The 15,922-nt window shown below is 55.2% G+C and overlaps 2 protein-coding genes across 2 annotated transcripts in view; both read left to right on the plus strand.

Moving 5' to 3' along the window:
- Positions 1–42: 42 nt before the first annotated feature.
- LOC103609741 lies at positions 43–8,906 on the plus strand. Its single transcript, XM_008594028.1, has 7 exons — positions 43–150; positions 379–495; positions 599–755; positions 3,380–3,446; positions 3,550–3,751; positions 8,402–8,553; positions 8,660–8,906. The coding sequence occupies exons 1-7, from the start codon at positions 43–45 to the stop codon at positions 8,904–8,906; spliced, it is 1,050 nt and encodes a 349-aa protein (XP_008592250.1).
- A 4,632-nt stretch (positions 8,907–13,538) lies between these two features.
- The window catches only part of LOC103609742 (keratin-associated protein 5-1-like), a 7,034-nt gene continuing 4,650 nt past the window's right edge, over positions 13,539–15,922 (plus strand). Inside the window, exon 1 of the mRNA XM_008594029.1 lies at positions 13,539–13,609. Coding sequence (XP_008592251.1) covers positions 13,539–13,609 — 71 coding nt within the window. The remainder of the gene's footprint in view (positions 13,610–15,922) is intronic.

Genomic DNA, 15,922 nt, shown 5'->3' on the forward strand with positions numbered 1-15,922 from the left:
GGAATATAAAACCCTATTTTATATCGATGAGGAGAAACGCGAATGCCACAGACGATGGATCTGCAGCCGGCCCACCACGACCGGCTCCCAGGGGCTCGCGGGAAACTCCCAGGACAGGGAACTCGGTCCCTTCTGGCAAAGGGAACACCTGTGAGGAAGAGGCCAAATTTAGCAACTAAAGAAAGGGGATGTTGACTTGAACTAGTGACAGCTCATGGGACAGTGAAGTGATTAAAAATAACACTTGTCCTTAAGAAACTCTGTAAACACAGAAAGGAAGTAGTCATGTGTTAAGTATAAACACCTGGGCGGATATATAAGGCGCTCCAGGCCCAGGAGGCTCCACACCTGAACACTCCCTCCCCACCTGCTCCTCAGACCCGCTCCACCCTCAACCACCAGAACCATGGGCTGCTGTGGATGTTCCGGAGGCTGTGGCTCCTGTGGAGGCTGCGGTTCCAGCTGCTGTGTGCCCGTCTGCTGCTGCAAGCCCGTGTGCTGCTGTGTGCCAGTCTGTTCCTGCTCCAGCTGTGGCAAAGGGAGCTGTGGCTCCTGTGGCTGCTCCCAGTCCAGCTGCTGCACCCCCGTGTGCTCCCAGTCCGGCTGCTGTGTCCCCTGCTCCCAGTCCAGCTGCTGTGTCCCTGTGTGCTCCCAGTCCAGCTGCTGCAAACCCTGCTGCTCCCAGTCCAGCTGCTGCAAGCCCTGCTGCTCTCAGTCCAGCTGCTATGTCCCTGTGTGCTCCCAGTCCAGCTGCTGTAAGCCCTGCTGCTCCCAGTCCAGCTGCTGTGTCCCCGTGTGCTGCCAGTCCAGCTGCTGCANCCAGTCCAGCTGCTGTGTCCCCGTGTGCTCCCAGTCCAGCTGCTGCAAGCCCTGCTGCTCCTAGTCTAGCTGCTGTGTCCCCATTTGCTGTCAGTGCAAGGTCTGATGATTCGTGTGCAGACCTCAGCTGTGTCCTGCAGGTCTGGGCTCTCTGGGAATGATCAGAGCTGTGTCCTGAAATCCTGAAGCACAACTCTGGGTCTGTCCTCCTCTGGACTGTGGCAGCCTAGCACCCAGACCTCAGCACTCAAACCTGCTGTCATGAGGGCCCCAGTGCCCCATGTCTTGCCCCCAACTCCTACTGAAATCCTCCTCCTCCTTTCCTGATCACACCACTCCAATCTTCTCAGGACTCAGAGACCACATGTCACATGGCCCTCCTGAGACTGGGCACCCTGTGACTGGGGCCCTTGCCGGCCCCTCTCCCCGGTCCCTGCCTCCTTGGATCTTCATCCCGCTCTGAGCTGCCTGAACGTGGACTGCTTTGGGAACTTATCTAGAAGTCACAGAGCCATCGGAGACCCCTGGGGTCCTCTCTGGAGGAAAAGGGGGTCTCCAGTCCCTCCCCTTCCTTCTGGGACATGGCCAGCTCCTTCACCTACTTGCTGATTCTCCCTTTATAGACTGCCCAGTCTGGATCCCCACATAAATAAAATCTGCACCTCCCAAGAGTTTACATTGTGATTCTTTGGTTTCAGACTCTATATGACTGGAAAAATGTACAAGTTTTCCACAGTTGCCCCCCCTGGTGCCATTGGGACCCCCACCCCCACCCCCACCATGTTCCCTGCTACATTAGCTAGGTAGGGCTCCCCAAAGAAAACACCGTAGACCAGGAGGCTGCAAGCCCAAGATCCAGGTGTCACAGGGCTGGCTTCTCCTGAGGGCGCTCTCCTTGGCTTGCAGACGGCGTCTTCTCCCTGTGTCCTCACGTGGTTGTCTTGTGTGTGTCTGTGTCCTGATGTCCTCTTATAAGGACACAGTCCTATGGGATCAGGATCCACCATACTTTATTACGTCCACATCTTAACCTGTTACAATCTGTAACGACTCTGTCTCCAAACGAGGTCACTTTCTGAGGTAGTGGGGTCAGGACTGCACCGCAGGATGCCCTTGGGGGCATCTTTGGCTTTTCTTCCCCCTCAGTTTCTCATGTCACCAAATCCTATAGAATCTTCCACAAATACAGTAGTCCCTCCTTATCCACCACGGATACATCCCAAGACCCCCAGTGGATGTCTGAAACCACGGCAGTACTGAAACATATATACACACACTACGCTTTTTCCTGTACATACATGCCGAAGATAAAGCTTAACTTACAAATTAGGCACGGTAAGAGATTAACAACAACTAATAATAGAACAATTATAAACAACATGCCAGCAGCACAGCTCCTGCACTTTGGGGCCATTGTTAAACAAAACNTCTCATGTCACCAAATCCTATAGAATCTTCCACAAATACAGTAGTCCCTCCTTATCCACCAGGGATACATCCCAAGACCCCCAGTGGATGTCTGAAACCACGGCAGTACTGAAACATATATATATACACTACGCTTTTTCCTGTACATACATGCCGAAGATAAAGCTTAACTTACAAATTAGGCACGGTAAGAGATTAACAACAACTAATAATAGAATAATTATAAACAACATGCCAGCAGCACAGCTCCTGCACTTTGGGGCCATTGTTAAACAAAACAAGGGTCACTTGAACACAAGCGCTGCAATCCCGTGACAGTTGCTCTGATAACTGAGTTGTCTAGTGACGAACAGTGAGTGGTGTTCACAGCATGGATCTGCTGGACAAAGGACGATTCAGGACCAGGGCGGGCGGAGCAGGACAGCTAGAGATCTCATGCTGCTCACACGGCACACAGTTTAAAATTTATGAGCTGCTTATTTCCGAATTTTCCATTGAATGTTTTCAGACCTTGGTTGACCGTGGGTAACAAACCAGAGAGGCAAGCCGTGGGTCGTGAGCTGCCACTTCACCTCCCTTAGCCTCCACGCCACCTCCCCAGCAGCCCTCTGCTCCAGGCCCACCATCCCTTACCCGTCACCTCAGTCTGCTGTTAGGGCTGCCATGACAAAATGCCACCGAGTGGGCGCTAGCGCAGGAGACGTTTATCCCTCTCTATCCTGGAGCTGGCAGTCCCAGATCAAGTTCAGTTTCCGGTGAGGGCCCGCACACTGGTCTGCAGACAGCCCCTCCACACTGGGTCCCCACGTGGCAGAGGGTAAGCTCGGGTGTCCTGGGTGCCCCGCCCCCTCCTGTGAGAATGCCAGTCCTATTGGAGCAGGGCCCCACCCCGTGACGTTTGACTGTATCACCTCCCCTCAGATCCTGTCTCCAAATGCAGTCACACTGGAGTTAAGGCTTCAACATACTAATTTTGGGGACATACAGACATTTAGCCCGTCACACCTGTTTTTCACACCTGTCCCATCTTCCTCTCAAGCCCCAGCTGCGTTCCTGCTCCCAGCACACACAGGATGGCGTGCACTTCCACAGATCCTGATCCATCTTGTGTCCCTTGTTCCCTACCCCCCAGGTCTCAGCCTGGTCCTCATGGAAGTGTGTCTGAAACTTCTGGGCAAGATGCTGCTTGAGGCCCATCGGTTCCACCCAGATCCTATTCTGAAATAGATGAATAAGTGTGGCCTAGAAACGTGCAAAGTCGGAAGGCTCTGAATGAACTGGGAAGGTTTTGTGCTGGGTCAGGCAGGGGGCTCAGATAGGGAAAGATGGCAGCATCAGCTTCCATGGGCCAGGCCCCCCGGGGCCCACGCACAGCCCTGGGCTTGTAGAGCAAGTGTGGGTGGAAGAGGCGGGCTGCAAGGCCGGCCCGGACCCGGCAGTCTGCAACTGCAGAGACCTGCAGGCCACTCCAGAGGCAGCAGGTGCCCGACAGAACCACGACAACGTGGGATTTCCACCAAGTTCTGAGTTTCTGTTTTAGTAAGTAACGTTGGCCTGGATACCGTTCACAACCCTGAAACCCCTAGAAGGGCTGGAGTTTTAAAAAATAAGTTTTTAAAAAGTCACTGAGCTGGGTGAACAGTAAAGAATCCTCAGAACCCACAACCAGGGGAGTGCCGTGTCCATGGGGGGTGAAAGGCAGAAGCCGGCCTCCATGGGGGCTGCACCAGAAACAGGCCCTCTCTGAGGGGGAGACACCAGGAAACACTGAGACCAGGGTGGGGGTGGGAAAGGCCTCCCCGAAATGTGTCACCGTACACTGGCCTCATGAGTGTTTGAGAACTCCCTCCATGGTCCGAAAAACATAAATATAAGATTTCACACACAGTCACCCCAGGCTGGTTTGCCCCAGTAAATAAAAAAGCAAACACGAATCCTCCATAATGAAACCGACCCTCAGACAGGTGTCAGAGATTCCCACAGGCGAGATTGCAAGGAACAAGTTCACATTCAAAAATCACAACACACGTGGAGGCATCACGAGAGAGAACTGTCAGAGATTCCCACAGGCGAGATTGCAAGGAACAAGTTCACATTCAAAAATCACAACACACACACGTGGAGGCATCATGAGAGAGAACCGGCAAAGAATACAAGCAAGAATCAGAAACGGCAGACGCAGAACACAAAATAAGTACTTTTGAAATGGCTGAAAAAAACAAGATCAGATTGAAAATATGAGCTTAAGTCGGAGAATATAAGCACAATTAAGTATCTCAGAAAAAGAAATATAGAAATCCTACCAACAAACAGTATAGAGATTGAATTCCAAAACTTACCGGGTATGTGCAGGCCAGATGAAAAGAGAATGAATGAGCTGGAAAACAGACATTAATACTTTAGCTAGAATTCAATATTCAAACACAAACACATGGGACATTCACGAAGGGGCTGTAAAAATCCGTGGAAACAGAGTAAGAGAGTCTGACATGCAGCAGCTGGGCTTGCAGAAGAGGCCACGGGGACAGCAGGGAAAGGCAGCATTCAGAGATGACCTGGGGCAATGTCCCAGAATTTACGAAAAATGCTCATTCTTAGATTAATGAGTCCCAAGCAGGAGAAACACACAAAAAAAGCAAAAATAAAAACAAGCAGATCCACACCTCCCCTCTGCACAGCGCATCCAAAGAGAACACGTGCGTCTGACGTGTGCTGTGCCTGGCTCTGCTCCGGACCCCAGGGACACGGCAGTGCGCAGAGTTGGCACAAACCACACCCTCACCAGCGTCCTACGGGGAGAGGTGGACAACGGGTCAAGCAGAAAACTAAACGACAGAGTACGTTCCAAGGAAGAAAATAAAGTGGCGAAAGGGGGAGGCAAGGACGTCCAAACGGAGGGGCCCGCTGTCAACAGGGTGGCGGGGTGGCCCCGCTGAGATGGTGTCCTCGAGCAGAGGCTCCAAGGAGGGGAGGAAGGAGGCACGCAGTGCCCCGCAGGCAGGTCCCAGGCAGCCAGCGCCGAGGCCCCGTGGTGGGAGCACATGGGAGTGTCTAAGGGAACGTGGCAAACCCTCCCCACGGCGGGACATGTCAAATAGACAACAGCGTCGGCCAGGTTGTAAAAGTTCGAGCCATACGGTTAATAGGTAAGTACGCTGGACAGGTGGACTTGTCACCGTGTCATTGAAGGACACGCACTTTTTTAAGCTCATAAGGAATATCAGTTTACCTGCCCACTCACAAAGCCAGTCTCAATAAATTTGGAGGAAAAATATCACGCAGGTTATATTCTCCAAGTGCTCAATAATTTTCAAAAATCAGTAACAAAAAGATAACTGGAAAAGCCCCACATACTGGGAAATTTTAAAACATGCTGCGCCATGATGCAGCAAACAAATAATAGTGGAGATGAGCCGATGTTTAGAAAACCAGAGGAAGCAGTACGTAGTTAGAGGGGATTTTACAGCAGTAAATGTTTACCCGTCAATACAAAGGATGGGACCCCTTCCCTGTAAGACGTAGAAGAGTGTGAGAGGAGGTGGGCCCCACAGTCACAGGAGAACACGGTTTATCAGAGCCCGTGGGAGGGCTGAGGGTGCAGAGAAACCTGTTACCTAAAGTCCCGAAAGTGGCAGCCGCCCGGCAGAGGCGAGACCTGCGGCCGTGCCCAGCCTCCGCGGCGTGAGCTCACGGAAGGCGTATGTCGACGGTCTGTGCCTGCTTTGGGCTACGTGACCGAGCTATAAAAGGCCACTCAGAAATGTGTGTCACTGAGACAGAGACGTCGCACGTGCACCTTGGTGGCTCACGATCTGCAGATGAGGCGCATCCTTTGCCGCTGAGAAGGATGCTGAAGCCACAGCCGCACATTTTCCTGCGCTGTCCCCCCCGGTGTTGTACCTGCTGTCTACGAGTCTGAGGAAAACACTTTGTCCACACTCTCGCATGGGACGGCCTACACCAGACATGCAGGATTTTTCCCACCCCAGCCCACTCTCCCGACACCAGCTGGGCGACCCACAACTCAGTGTGATTCTGACGCTCTCTGCCTGGAACTACGCAGACCCCACAGGCCAAAGGCTCAGTCCTACAAGATGCCACACGTCAGACGCCAGTCGCAGGTCCAGGCCTCTCATACTTCTGACCCACTGGCTGTACCTCGGGGGCTCCCAGGACCCCTCCTTGTGTTTGACCATTTGTAGGATGGCTCACAGCACTCAGACAAACACTTCACGTACGTTTGCCAGTTTATTATAAAGGACATCAGGAAGGGGCGCTCAAATCTGCAGCTGAACTGAATTCAGCTAAAGAATCATCAACCCAGCCACCGACCGCAGGGACCCGGCCCTCAGCACGTTAGCAGGCGGCAGCCGCAGGAGTCCTCTTCCCTCACTCAGTGACAATTCCCTGAGCAGGTTCGGGTGTTGGTGGCAAAACCGTGTGACCCCCAGAGCTCATGCCCCCCGGAGGTGAGACACTCAACTCTGAAAAAAATAAATGAGGAAGAGAAGACCACTGAACGCCAGGCGCCCATCACCTGGGCCGGCTGAAGTAACTGTGGCAGATTGACGGTGACCCCAGCACGGGCCTGTGCATCTCTCCGTCGGGACTTGACCACCGCCCTGGCTCCCACCAGTGCATAACCAACCGGCCCGGACTTGATGGGTTGGGAGCTCAGGCCTGACGCAGGACAGCAGCTCGGCTCCAGTCCATGAGGACTGGGTCTCGGGTGGGGAGGCTTGGGTCACTGAAGCTGTGCTAGGGGCCTGGCGGGGCCGGACACTGGGCCTCATGCTGTGAGACCAAAGCCCAAGCTCGCCACAGGGAGAAGCCACATGGAGACGGGGACAGAGCGAGAGAGCCGCCCGGCACACCAGTCGCAGCCATCCCTACGTGAGTGAAGAAGAGACATTAGATGGGCCAGCCCAGCAGACCCGGTCTAGAGATGAACACGGAGCCCTGCTGACAGGCAGCCCTGAGGCCCAATGTCCTGAGGCCTGAGCTCCCGACCCACTAAGTCCAGGCTGGTTGGTTATGCACCGGTGGGAGCCAGGGCGGTGGCCAAGTCCCAGTGGAGAGATGCACAGGCCAGTGCTGGGGCTGGGGTTCAGTCCAGGGTTTAACGTCTGCATGTACACATGCCTTATGTTCCGGCTGCACCTGCTGGCCTCTGTGCCCTTGCCAATGCCCTGCCTCCTGGCTGGAGTGTCCTTCCTGTCCCTTAGCTGCTATTTCTACCTATCGAGGTCTCACCACTACCCTCCAAGCTCTACTCTGAACTGCGTTCTTCTCTGAGAGAAGGACTGGTCCATGCAATAGTTTCAAAGCTGGAGCTAGATCCACTCACCTTCCCCCAAGGACCACGCTGTGTGAATTCCCTTTCTGTGATCCCATGGCCTATCAATCACCCTGGCCCCAGGAATGGCCCAGGAATGGAGAGCAGGGAAACAAAGGCCTGTCTTCCCCGCTGCTGCGAACCCTGCTGTGGTCAGCCACCGTTGCTGCAGAGAAGGCGTCATGGCAGTGGACAGTCAGCAGGCATCAGGTGCAGAGCAGTGCTGCTCTGGGCAGGGAGGGCATCTTGCAGCACCACAGCTCAGCACACAGCCCAGCCTCTACAGGGGGAGGAAACTGCCTGAGCAGTCATGAGCACCGAACATAGTCCTGCATGGAGCGCTCAGGAGGGGCCCTGGGGCATTTGGGACGCTTTGAACAGCACGATACAATACGTAAGTCACCTCGGGTAATCCTCGCGCAGCCCAGGAGGCTGGTGTTGCTAGCACACTCTGCAGAGCAGGAAGCACGGCTGGGGCACTACAGCACCTTCCCAAAGGCAGAGGTGGAGGAACAGTGCACCAGGGACAGAGCCCGTGACCATGGGAGCCCACACATCACCCTACGGTGAGCCAGTGCGAGAGCTGTTTTCCCTCCCTGTGTGAATTCCACAAGGAAATGATCATGTAGGGAAAAGCCCATACTCGAGCCCCAGAAAACATCAACATAGCCAAAGAAAAACAATCAAACATGTCTCCAGAAGATGGTGTAAACAACAGCAGGAAAACCATAGATCGTGACGTGTTCCCAGGCAGGGGTATAAAGGGCCCAGGCGCAGGAGGCTCCACACCTGAACACTCTCTCTCCACCTGCTCCTCAGACCCGCTCCACCCTCAACCACCAGAACTATGGGCTGCTGTGGATGTTCCGGAGGCTGCGGCTCCAGCTGTGGAGGCTGCGGCTCCAGCTGTGGGGGCTGCGGCTCCAGCTGTGGAGGCTGCGGCTCCAGATGTGGAGGCTGTGGCTCCAGCTGTGGGGGCTGTGGTTCCAGCTGCAGGGGCTGTGGCTCCAGCTGCTGTGTCCCTGTCTGTTGCTGCAAGCCTGTGTGCTGCTGTGTGCCAGCCTGTTCCTGCTCCAGCTGTGGCAAAGGGGGCTGTGGCTCCTGTGGGGGCTCCAAGGGGGGCTGTGGCTCCTGTGGCTGCTCCCAGTCCAGCTACTGTGTCCCTGTGTGCTGCCAGTCCAGCTGCTGCAAGCCCTGCTGCTCCCAGTCCAGCTGCTGCAAGCCCTGCTGCTGCCAGTCCAGCTGCTGCAAGCCCTGCTGCTGCCAGTCCAGCTGCTGCCAGTCCAGCTGCTGCAGCCCCATTTGCTGCCAGTGCAAGATCTGATGTTTTGGCATAGGTGACCCCCGCAATTCAAGACTTCTGAGGAAGCATTCAGACTTGCATCTCACACCTTTGCGGCACAGCTCAGGGCAGTTTGTCAAATCTCCAGACCCAGGGATCCCTGCCCCAGCCTCTGATGACGGGGCATGGAACTGAAGGGGAAGAGGCCTACCCTTTGTGCCGTTAGCCCCATCAAGCAATCCCCACCTCCTCCCACCACTGGTCCCATTTGGGATGAGTCCCTTGACTTCCTCCCTGGCTGGTGTCACTCTTTTCTCACCTCAGCTGCAGTCTGGGAGCAGTCCAGGCCAGGATCCGCTTGACCAAGACCCTTCCTGAGCCGATTTCTCCTCCTGTACATCCACCCCTCCCCATTCTGTCCCCTCCCGTCTGCATAAGGAGACTACACCTGGAGGCCAACTCCCTGCAGTACGGGAGGTCCCTGGACAATGGAAGCTGGGCAACCTCTACAGAGCTGCTGGGTCTGATTCTACTTGTGTCCAGACTGGACTTCACACATGTCTAAATAAACACACTGTCCACGTGCATTCCTTCTCTCGCTGACAGTCTCTTCCTTCACTCTAGTCTCAGGAGATACTCTGCCCACACAGTGGCTCTGGGGAACCAGGGCCCTGCCCCTGCTGGAGCCAAGTTCCACAGGGTGTTTCTGGTCTGGGATCCCGTGGGGCAGAGAATCAGAGCTGCAGTCTCAGGTGTCAATCTACCTGGTGGACATCCTGATGCAGGTGCCACCACCTGGGAGATCAGGCAGGTATCCGAGCCATGCCTGCTGGGAGCTGGGGATGATAAGAGCTCGTGGAAGGAACTCACCTGAGCAATGCATGTAGCCTGCTCGGCATAGTGGTGGCTGTTCAGTACTCTCTGCCCTCATGAGTCCCATCCTGGGATGCTTCTCTAAGGCCTTCCTGGTGAGGCAGCTAAAAAGGCAGGACATTGGTCTCTGCACAAGAGCAGGACCCGTAGCCCTTCAGAGCTGGAGCTGGGGTGGGAGGCCTCTCTGGGCTCAGAAAGGGAAACGTGGAGCTCACCAATTGACAAGGAAGAAAAGATGCTCTGAGCCAAGGGACAACCCGGCGCACAGCTCAGAAGTGCTGTTCCAGGCTACATTGTCCCCTGAAGTTCACGTCGACATCCTCAACCCCCGTACCTCAGCCTGTGCCTGTATTTGGGGGTAGGGCCTGTAAGAGGTGATTAAAGCAAAATTAAGTCACTGGGGTGGCTCTATTCCTATCTGACTGTGTCCTCATAAGAGGGGATTGGGACACAGACACACAGAGGGTCAACCATGTGAGGACACAGGGAGAAGACGCTGTCTACAAGTCATGGGGAGAGGCCTCAGCAGGAGCCAGCCCAGAGACACCTGGATCTCACGTCTAGCCTCCAGGATGTGTGCGAATAAATGTCTGTTGTTTAAGAAGACGCTGTCTACAAGTCATGGGGAGAGGCCTCAGCAGGAGCCAGCCCAGAGACACCTGAATCTCACGTCTAGCCTCCAGGATGTGTGCGAATAAATGTCTGTTGTTTCAGCTGCCTGGTCTGTGGCACTTTTTATGGCCGCCCCAGTAGGCGCATGCAAGTGCGAACCAGCATGCCACATGCAGAGGACTACAGAGGACCAGCTTCTGTGGAAGGCGACTGTGGGGACACGGGGCCTCCGTGGAAATCTGTAATAGGGGAACAAGCTTTGCCAACTGGAAGACGCTGGACAGGAATGAAGCCATCCAATGGTCATCCAAGATTGCTTCCAGGATGCCCCATCTTCCTTCTCTGGGGTTTCAGGGGGCTGGAGTGGCCTCTGCCTGCTCCTGTTTTCAGAGCTGGAATTCTGCGGCTCTCTCAGTCTCTGCATCTCATTTCCTGTGATTGCTCCCTCACCCCCCCTCACGTGCCCAGAGTCTAGGCCACTATCCCTTTAATTCCCCATATTGCACACAGAGCACACATATCGGAAGTGTTGGGAGTAGATGCCCCTTCCGGCAACTGTTTACTACTTACGGTAGGGTGTGGGAGAATCAATCCCAGCTCCTTTGCTCAAGGCAGGCAGCTCTAAGATAGGTGGCTCTAGAGTTTCATACCTCTATGGTGCACAGCTCCGGAGTGGACAGCTCCGGGGTGGACAGCTCCAGGGTGGACAGTTCTAGAATCGACACTTCTATGGTACACAGCTCTAGGGTGGAGATCTAGAGTGGACAGCTCTAGAGTGGACAGCTCCAGGGTGGACAGTTCTAGGGTGGACCGCTTTAGGGTACATAGCTCTAGGGCACACAGCTGTAAGATAGACAGCTCTAGAGTGGACGGCTCTAGACTGAACAGCTCTAGGGTGGACATTTCTAGGGTGGACAGCTCTAGAGTGGACAGCTCTAGGGTTGCACAGCTCTGGGGTTGCACAGCTCTAGGATTGCATAGGTCTGGGGTTGCACACCTCTAGGGTTACATAGGTCTAGGGTTGCATAGCTCTAGGGTGGACAGTTTTAACTTGGGAGGGTGCGTGTATAAACAGTCAGACCATAGGAGCAGCTACGTGGAACAGGCAGAAGAAGAACACAAACTTAGAGGGTAGATCTAGGACAGGTCCACAGTGGGCAGTGTTATCCTCAAGGGTCACTTTAAAATCTGTGTATTTTTAGTTGACACAATAGCTGGCAGATGCGGTCACCACGAGGGGTCCGGGGCCAGTGATGCTAAATGCCTATCCAACTACTTAGAGCATGATGTTATGGGGATGTCGATGTAAGGGACCTTCCTTGTGGTCTGAGACCCACCCCAGCTACACTCTGGACACAGTGAGAAGGTGGCCACTCGCAAGCAGGGGGCAGACCCCCACCAAAGACTGAACTGGATGGAATCTTGGTCCTGGACGTCCAGCCTCTGGGACTGTGAGAAATAAATGTCTGTTGTTTAGTTTTTTGTTTGTTTGTTTGTTTGTTTGTTTGTTTGTTTTGACCGGTAAGGGGATCGCAACCCTTGGCTCGGTGTTGTCTGTACCACGCTCAGCCAGTGAGCGAACCGACCATCCCTATATAGGATCCGAACCCGCGGCCTCGGCGCTACCAGCGCCGCACTCTCCCAAGTGAGCCACGGGGCTGGCCCTAAACGTCTGTTGTTTAAGCCCCCCAGTCCGGGTGCTTCGTTACAGCCGCCTGAGCTGGCTAAAACCCCGTTATCTACAGTAACAGCCAGGAGGCCAGCCTGCCACAGTCGGACTCGCGGGGAGCCAGATCGCTGTCTCCAGCAACAATCCAGGAAGCCAAACAGTAACTGCTGTAACAATCAGCCTCAACTCATCGGGACCTTAATAACTGACAGCCTCCCTAAGTTATGTCCCTACTTCCAACTTAGGATGAGCCAGAGAAAGCCAGCTATGCCCCACCCACTCCCACAGGACGCTCGCCCCTGGGTCCCCGCCTCCGCTGCTCCAGCCCCGGCCTCCCGTGGGGCTCACGGGAGCCTTCCCTTGTCCACTGGGAAGCTTCCCCCTCCCTGCCTGCCTTTGAGCATCTGCCAAACACAGGTGGCGGTGACTGACCCCCGCTCGAGCAGGCTCTGCTCCCTAGATGGCCTTCACTTACTTCCACAGTGTGATCTGATCACGCTGCCCAGGCCACGCTGAGCCGGGACACACGTAGGTGCTCCAGCGTGCACCGTCGTCAGCAGACGGGCGTTCTCCAGGATCGAAGCCCAGGAAGAAAGAGACGTGGAGAGCTCGGAAAGAACAAGCAGCAGCAGAAAATGGCAGGGGCTTGTGTGGGGGCAGCAGGAGCCCCCAGGCCCCTCTGCAGCCCTGCCCTCCGCTCCAGGCACAGCAGCTGCTTATCCAGGTAGCGGTCGAGTTAGGTCCGGCCCGCTCTGGAACAAGGCGGTGGAGTCTCCAGATCCAGGAGTTGACCTTCCATCTTCGGATGCGGAGAGGAGGGGGCAGCCCCTGTCCCTTTGCCCTCTCCTGGAGCCCCCTCCCCTGTCTCACTTGAGCCTGCCTCATCTGTTCCAAACTCGCCCTGCACAGCCTCCTCCAGCCTGGGACCGTGCACCTCCCTGCAGGCCGGAGCGGGGCTGTCTGAACGGGAGCTGGTCTTCCTTTCCTCAGACCCTTCCAAGCCAGGGTGCATCTGGGGTCAGGCCACAGGGGCACTAAGCACATCACTGTCCTGTCATGGTGGCAGCTGCTGACCCACACCTCCCAGGATCTCGCAAACACCCGAGAGACTCTTGTTCTAACCTGTGAGAGGCGGCCCCTGTGATGTTAAGAGCGCAGCCTCCAGACCGGACGGTCTGCCCTTGAAGCCCGGCTGCGTGTGCTGGGCAGGTCACTCCCCGCGGCCTGTTCTGTGCCTCAGCTTCCCTGGCCGTAAAATGGGGTCAGTGGGCATTTCCACCTCTCAGGACTGTGGACACGTTCTGCTGCCATTGCGCCGGCGGTGATTGCTGCTGCTGGTGGGCTTCACGGTGGTCTTCACAGGACGGTGGCCACCTCAGCCAAGAGCGGGAGCCAGACACATGGTAACGCCAACAAAATGCTCGGTGATTGCTGCTGCTGGTGGGCTTCACGGTGGTCTTCACAGGACGGTGGCCACCTCAGCCCAGAGCGGGAGCCAGACACACGGTAACGCCAACAAAATGCCGCAGCAAATCTCCGCAGGCGCTTCCTCCGTGGCTCAGAGCCCAGGTGGCTGGGATGCCGCCTCCAGGTAAACCCAACCTGAAATTCCTGAATTGTCCACGTTGGGGTGGAAAGCCCCTCCTTGGGCGTGGGGGGTGTGGGGAGTGGTCTCCAGCGGAGAAAAGCGAAACAGGCTCGTCTTGGATCCTGGGCCTCTTGCTGGGGAGGGTGCGGGCTGCCAGGGCACTCGCTGCTCTGCTGAGGGGGTGGATTCCCAACGAAGGGATCCTGCCAGGCACTAATGACAACACAGAGCAACCACATGCAAATTTGTGTCTGTGCAGACATGAACTTCAAAGGCCCGGCATGGGGAGGAAGAGCCCGAAACAGGAGACAAGGCCCCCTCACCACCGCCAGGAGCCCTCAGCCTGGGCCGCCTGCATCTCAGCCGGGCACTTCCTGCCCTGCAGCTCAAGAGCCAAGTCCTCTGCAAGCATTTCTGCCTGGAGCCTTGTCCACCCAGAACCAGAGCTGGAGGATCATGGGGAGAGGGGGCAGGCCCCTAAATCTGCACGGACCACACAGGCAACATGACCTCCCTTAGTGGACATCTGCAGAGATGCTAGGAAAGCCCCTGTCTCTCCTGTTCGGCCCTGGAAAAACCTTTCCACTTCAGACCAGCGAGGACTGTTCCCAAGGAAGAGTTGCAGAGCCCAGTGCACCCCGTGGGGGTGCTGCAGCTTAGCAGGTGCGGGGTGGCTGAGGCAGAGCCCCCAGCTACAGCACCACCTATTCTCACAAGCAAAGCTTCACTACAGCACAGCTCAGCCGCACGTTCACGTGGTGTCCGTGGCGGTCTTAGCCACACAGCAGAGTGGGGCAGCTGTCATTGTAACTGAGGGGCCTGCAAAGCCCCAAGTATTTACCCTCTGGCCCTGGACAGGAAGTTTGCCAGTCCCTGCCTGCATTAGTCTGTGTCTGTTGCTTATAACGTAAATACCTGAAAATGGGTGATTTATAAAGAAAATGAAATTTATTGCTTGTACTTTCAGAGGCTGGGAGTCCAAAGTCCAGGGAACACATCTGGTGAGGGTCTTCTTTGTGGTGGCTTTTCAGCAACGCAGGGGTCTCACATGGCAGAATATGGTAGAGCAGGGAGAGAGGCTCTCATGTGCCCTCCTTTTAAAGCCCTCAGAACCACGCCCCTGACCGCCATTATTAATCCACTCACAGAGCCTGATCCCACAGTCTAATCACCTCTTCAAGGCCCCACCTTTCAATTACCATGATAGGATTTCCCACCCTCAGCACTTACAGTGGAAATTAAGCTTCTCATATATGAACTCTGGAGACACAATTAAATCAGTCCATATCGCATTCCACTCCCGGCCCCCAAAGTTCATGTCCTTCTCACAGGTAAACACGTTCATTCCATCCCCAAAGTCTGAACTTGTTATCAGTACAACTTATCTACTTCCAAGACACAACGGTGGGACAAGCACAGGGTACATATGCCCACTCAAAAAGGGAGAAATAGGCCGAAAGAAAGGGGTAACAGGTCCTAAGAAAGTCCAAAATCCAGCAGGGCAGGCATTAAATCTCAAAGCTGGTGAATCATGTACCTTGACTCCATGTTCGATGTCCTCTGCACGCTGGTACAGGACTTGTTTCCCCAAGTCCTCGGGCAGCTCTGCTCCTGTGGCTTTCCTGGTCTCAGGTGACATTTCAGCTCTCCCAGGCTGGCGTTCCACTCTGGTAGCTGCATAATTCTGGGGTCTCTATGGCGGTCCCACAGCCACAGCTCCACTCAGCATGGCCTTGACGGGGTTTCTCGGCTGCAACTCAAACCAGTTAGGGTTACGGTTAGGGTTACCAGTTGTCATTGCTGTAGCAGACTTTACGTGATGAATCCACCCCGGTGACGGATCTCCTCCTGGGTCCCCAGGCTTTTTCATACATCCTTTGAAATCAGAGTGGAGGCTCCCAAGCCTTCCCAGCTGTGGCATTCTGCAGCCTGCAGACCTAACACCACATGGACACCACCAGTGCTTCCAGCTTGTATTTCTAGAAGCTGTGAGCCCAGCCACACCCAGGGCAAATATAGCCATGGCTGGAGCAGCCAAAGCAGCTGGAGTGCTGGTGTGGGGAGCAGCTTCCCGAGGTGGCCCTGGACAGCGAGCCCGTGGAGGGCGCCTCAGGCCTGTTTCCCAAGACCATCCTGTCTCCCTAGGCCTTTGGGCCTGTGATGGAAGGGTTGGCCCCAGAGGCTTCTGCAATCCTTCAGGGCCTTTTCCCTTCTCTTGATAACCCCTTTCTTTTGTGTTAATCTTCTTAGCACCGTTGAATTTTCCTTCTGAAAATGCTCTCTGCTTCTCTCCCACATGGCCAGGCTGCAAATTTT

The sequence above is a fragment of the Galeopterus variegatus genome, unplaced genomic scaffold, assembly GCF_000696425.1.
Source record: "Galeopterus variegatus unplaced genomic scaffold, G_variegatus-3.0.2 Scaffold10034, whole genome shotgun sequence".
Classification (NCBI taxonomy): Eukaryota; Metazoa; Chordata; class Mammalia; order Dermoptera; family Cynocephalidae; genus Galeopterus; species Galeopterus variegatus.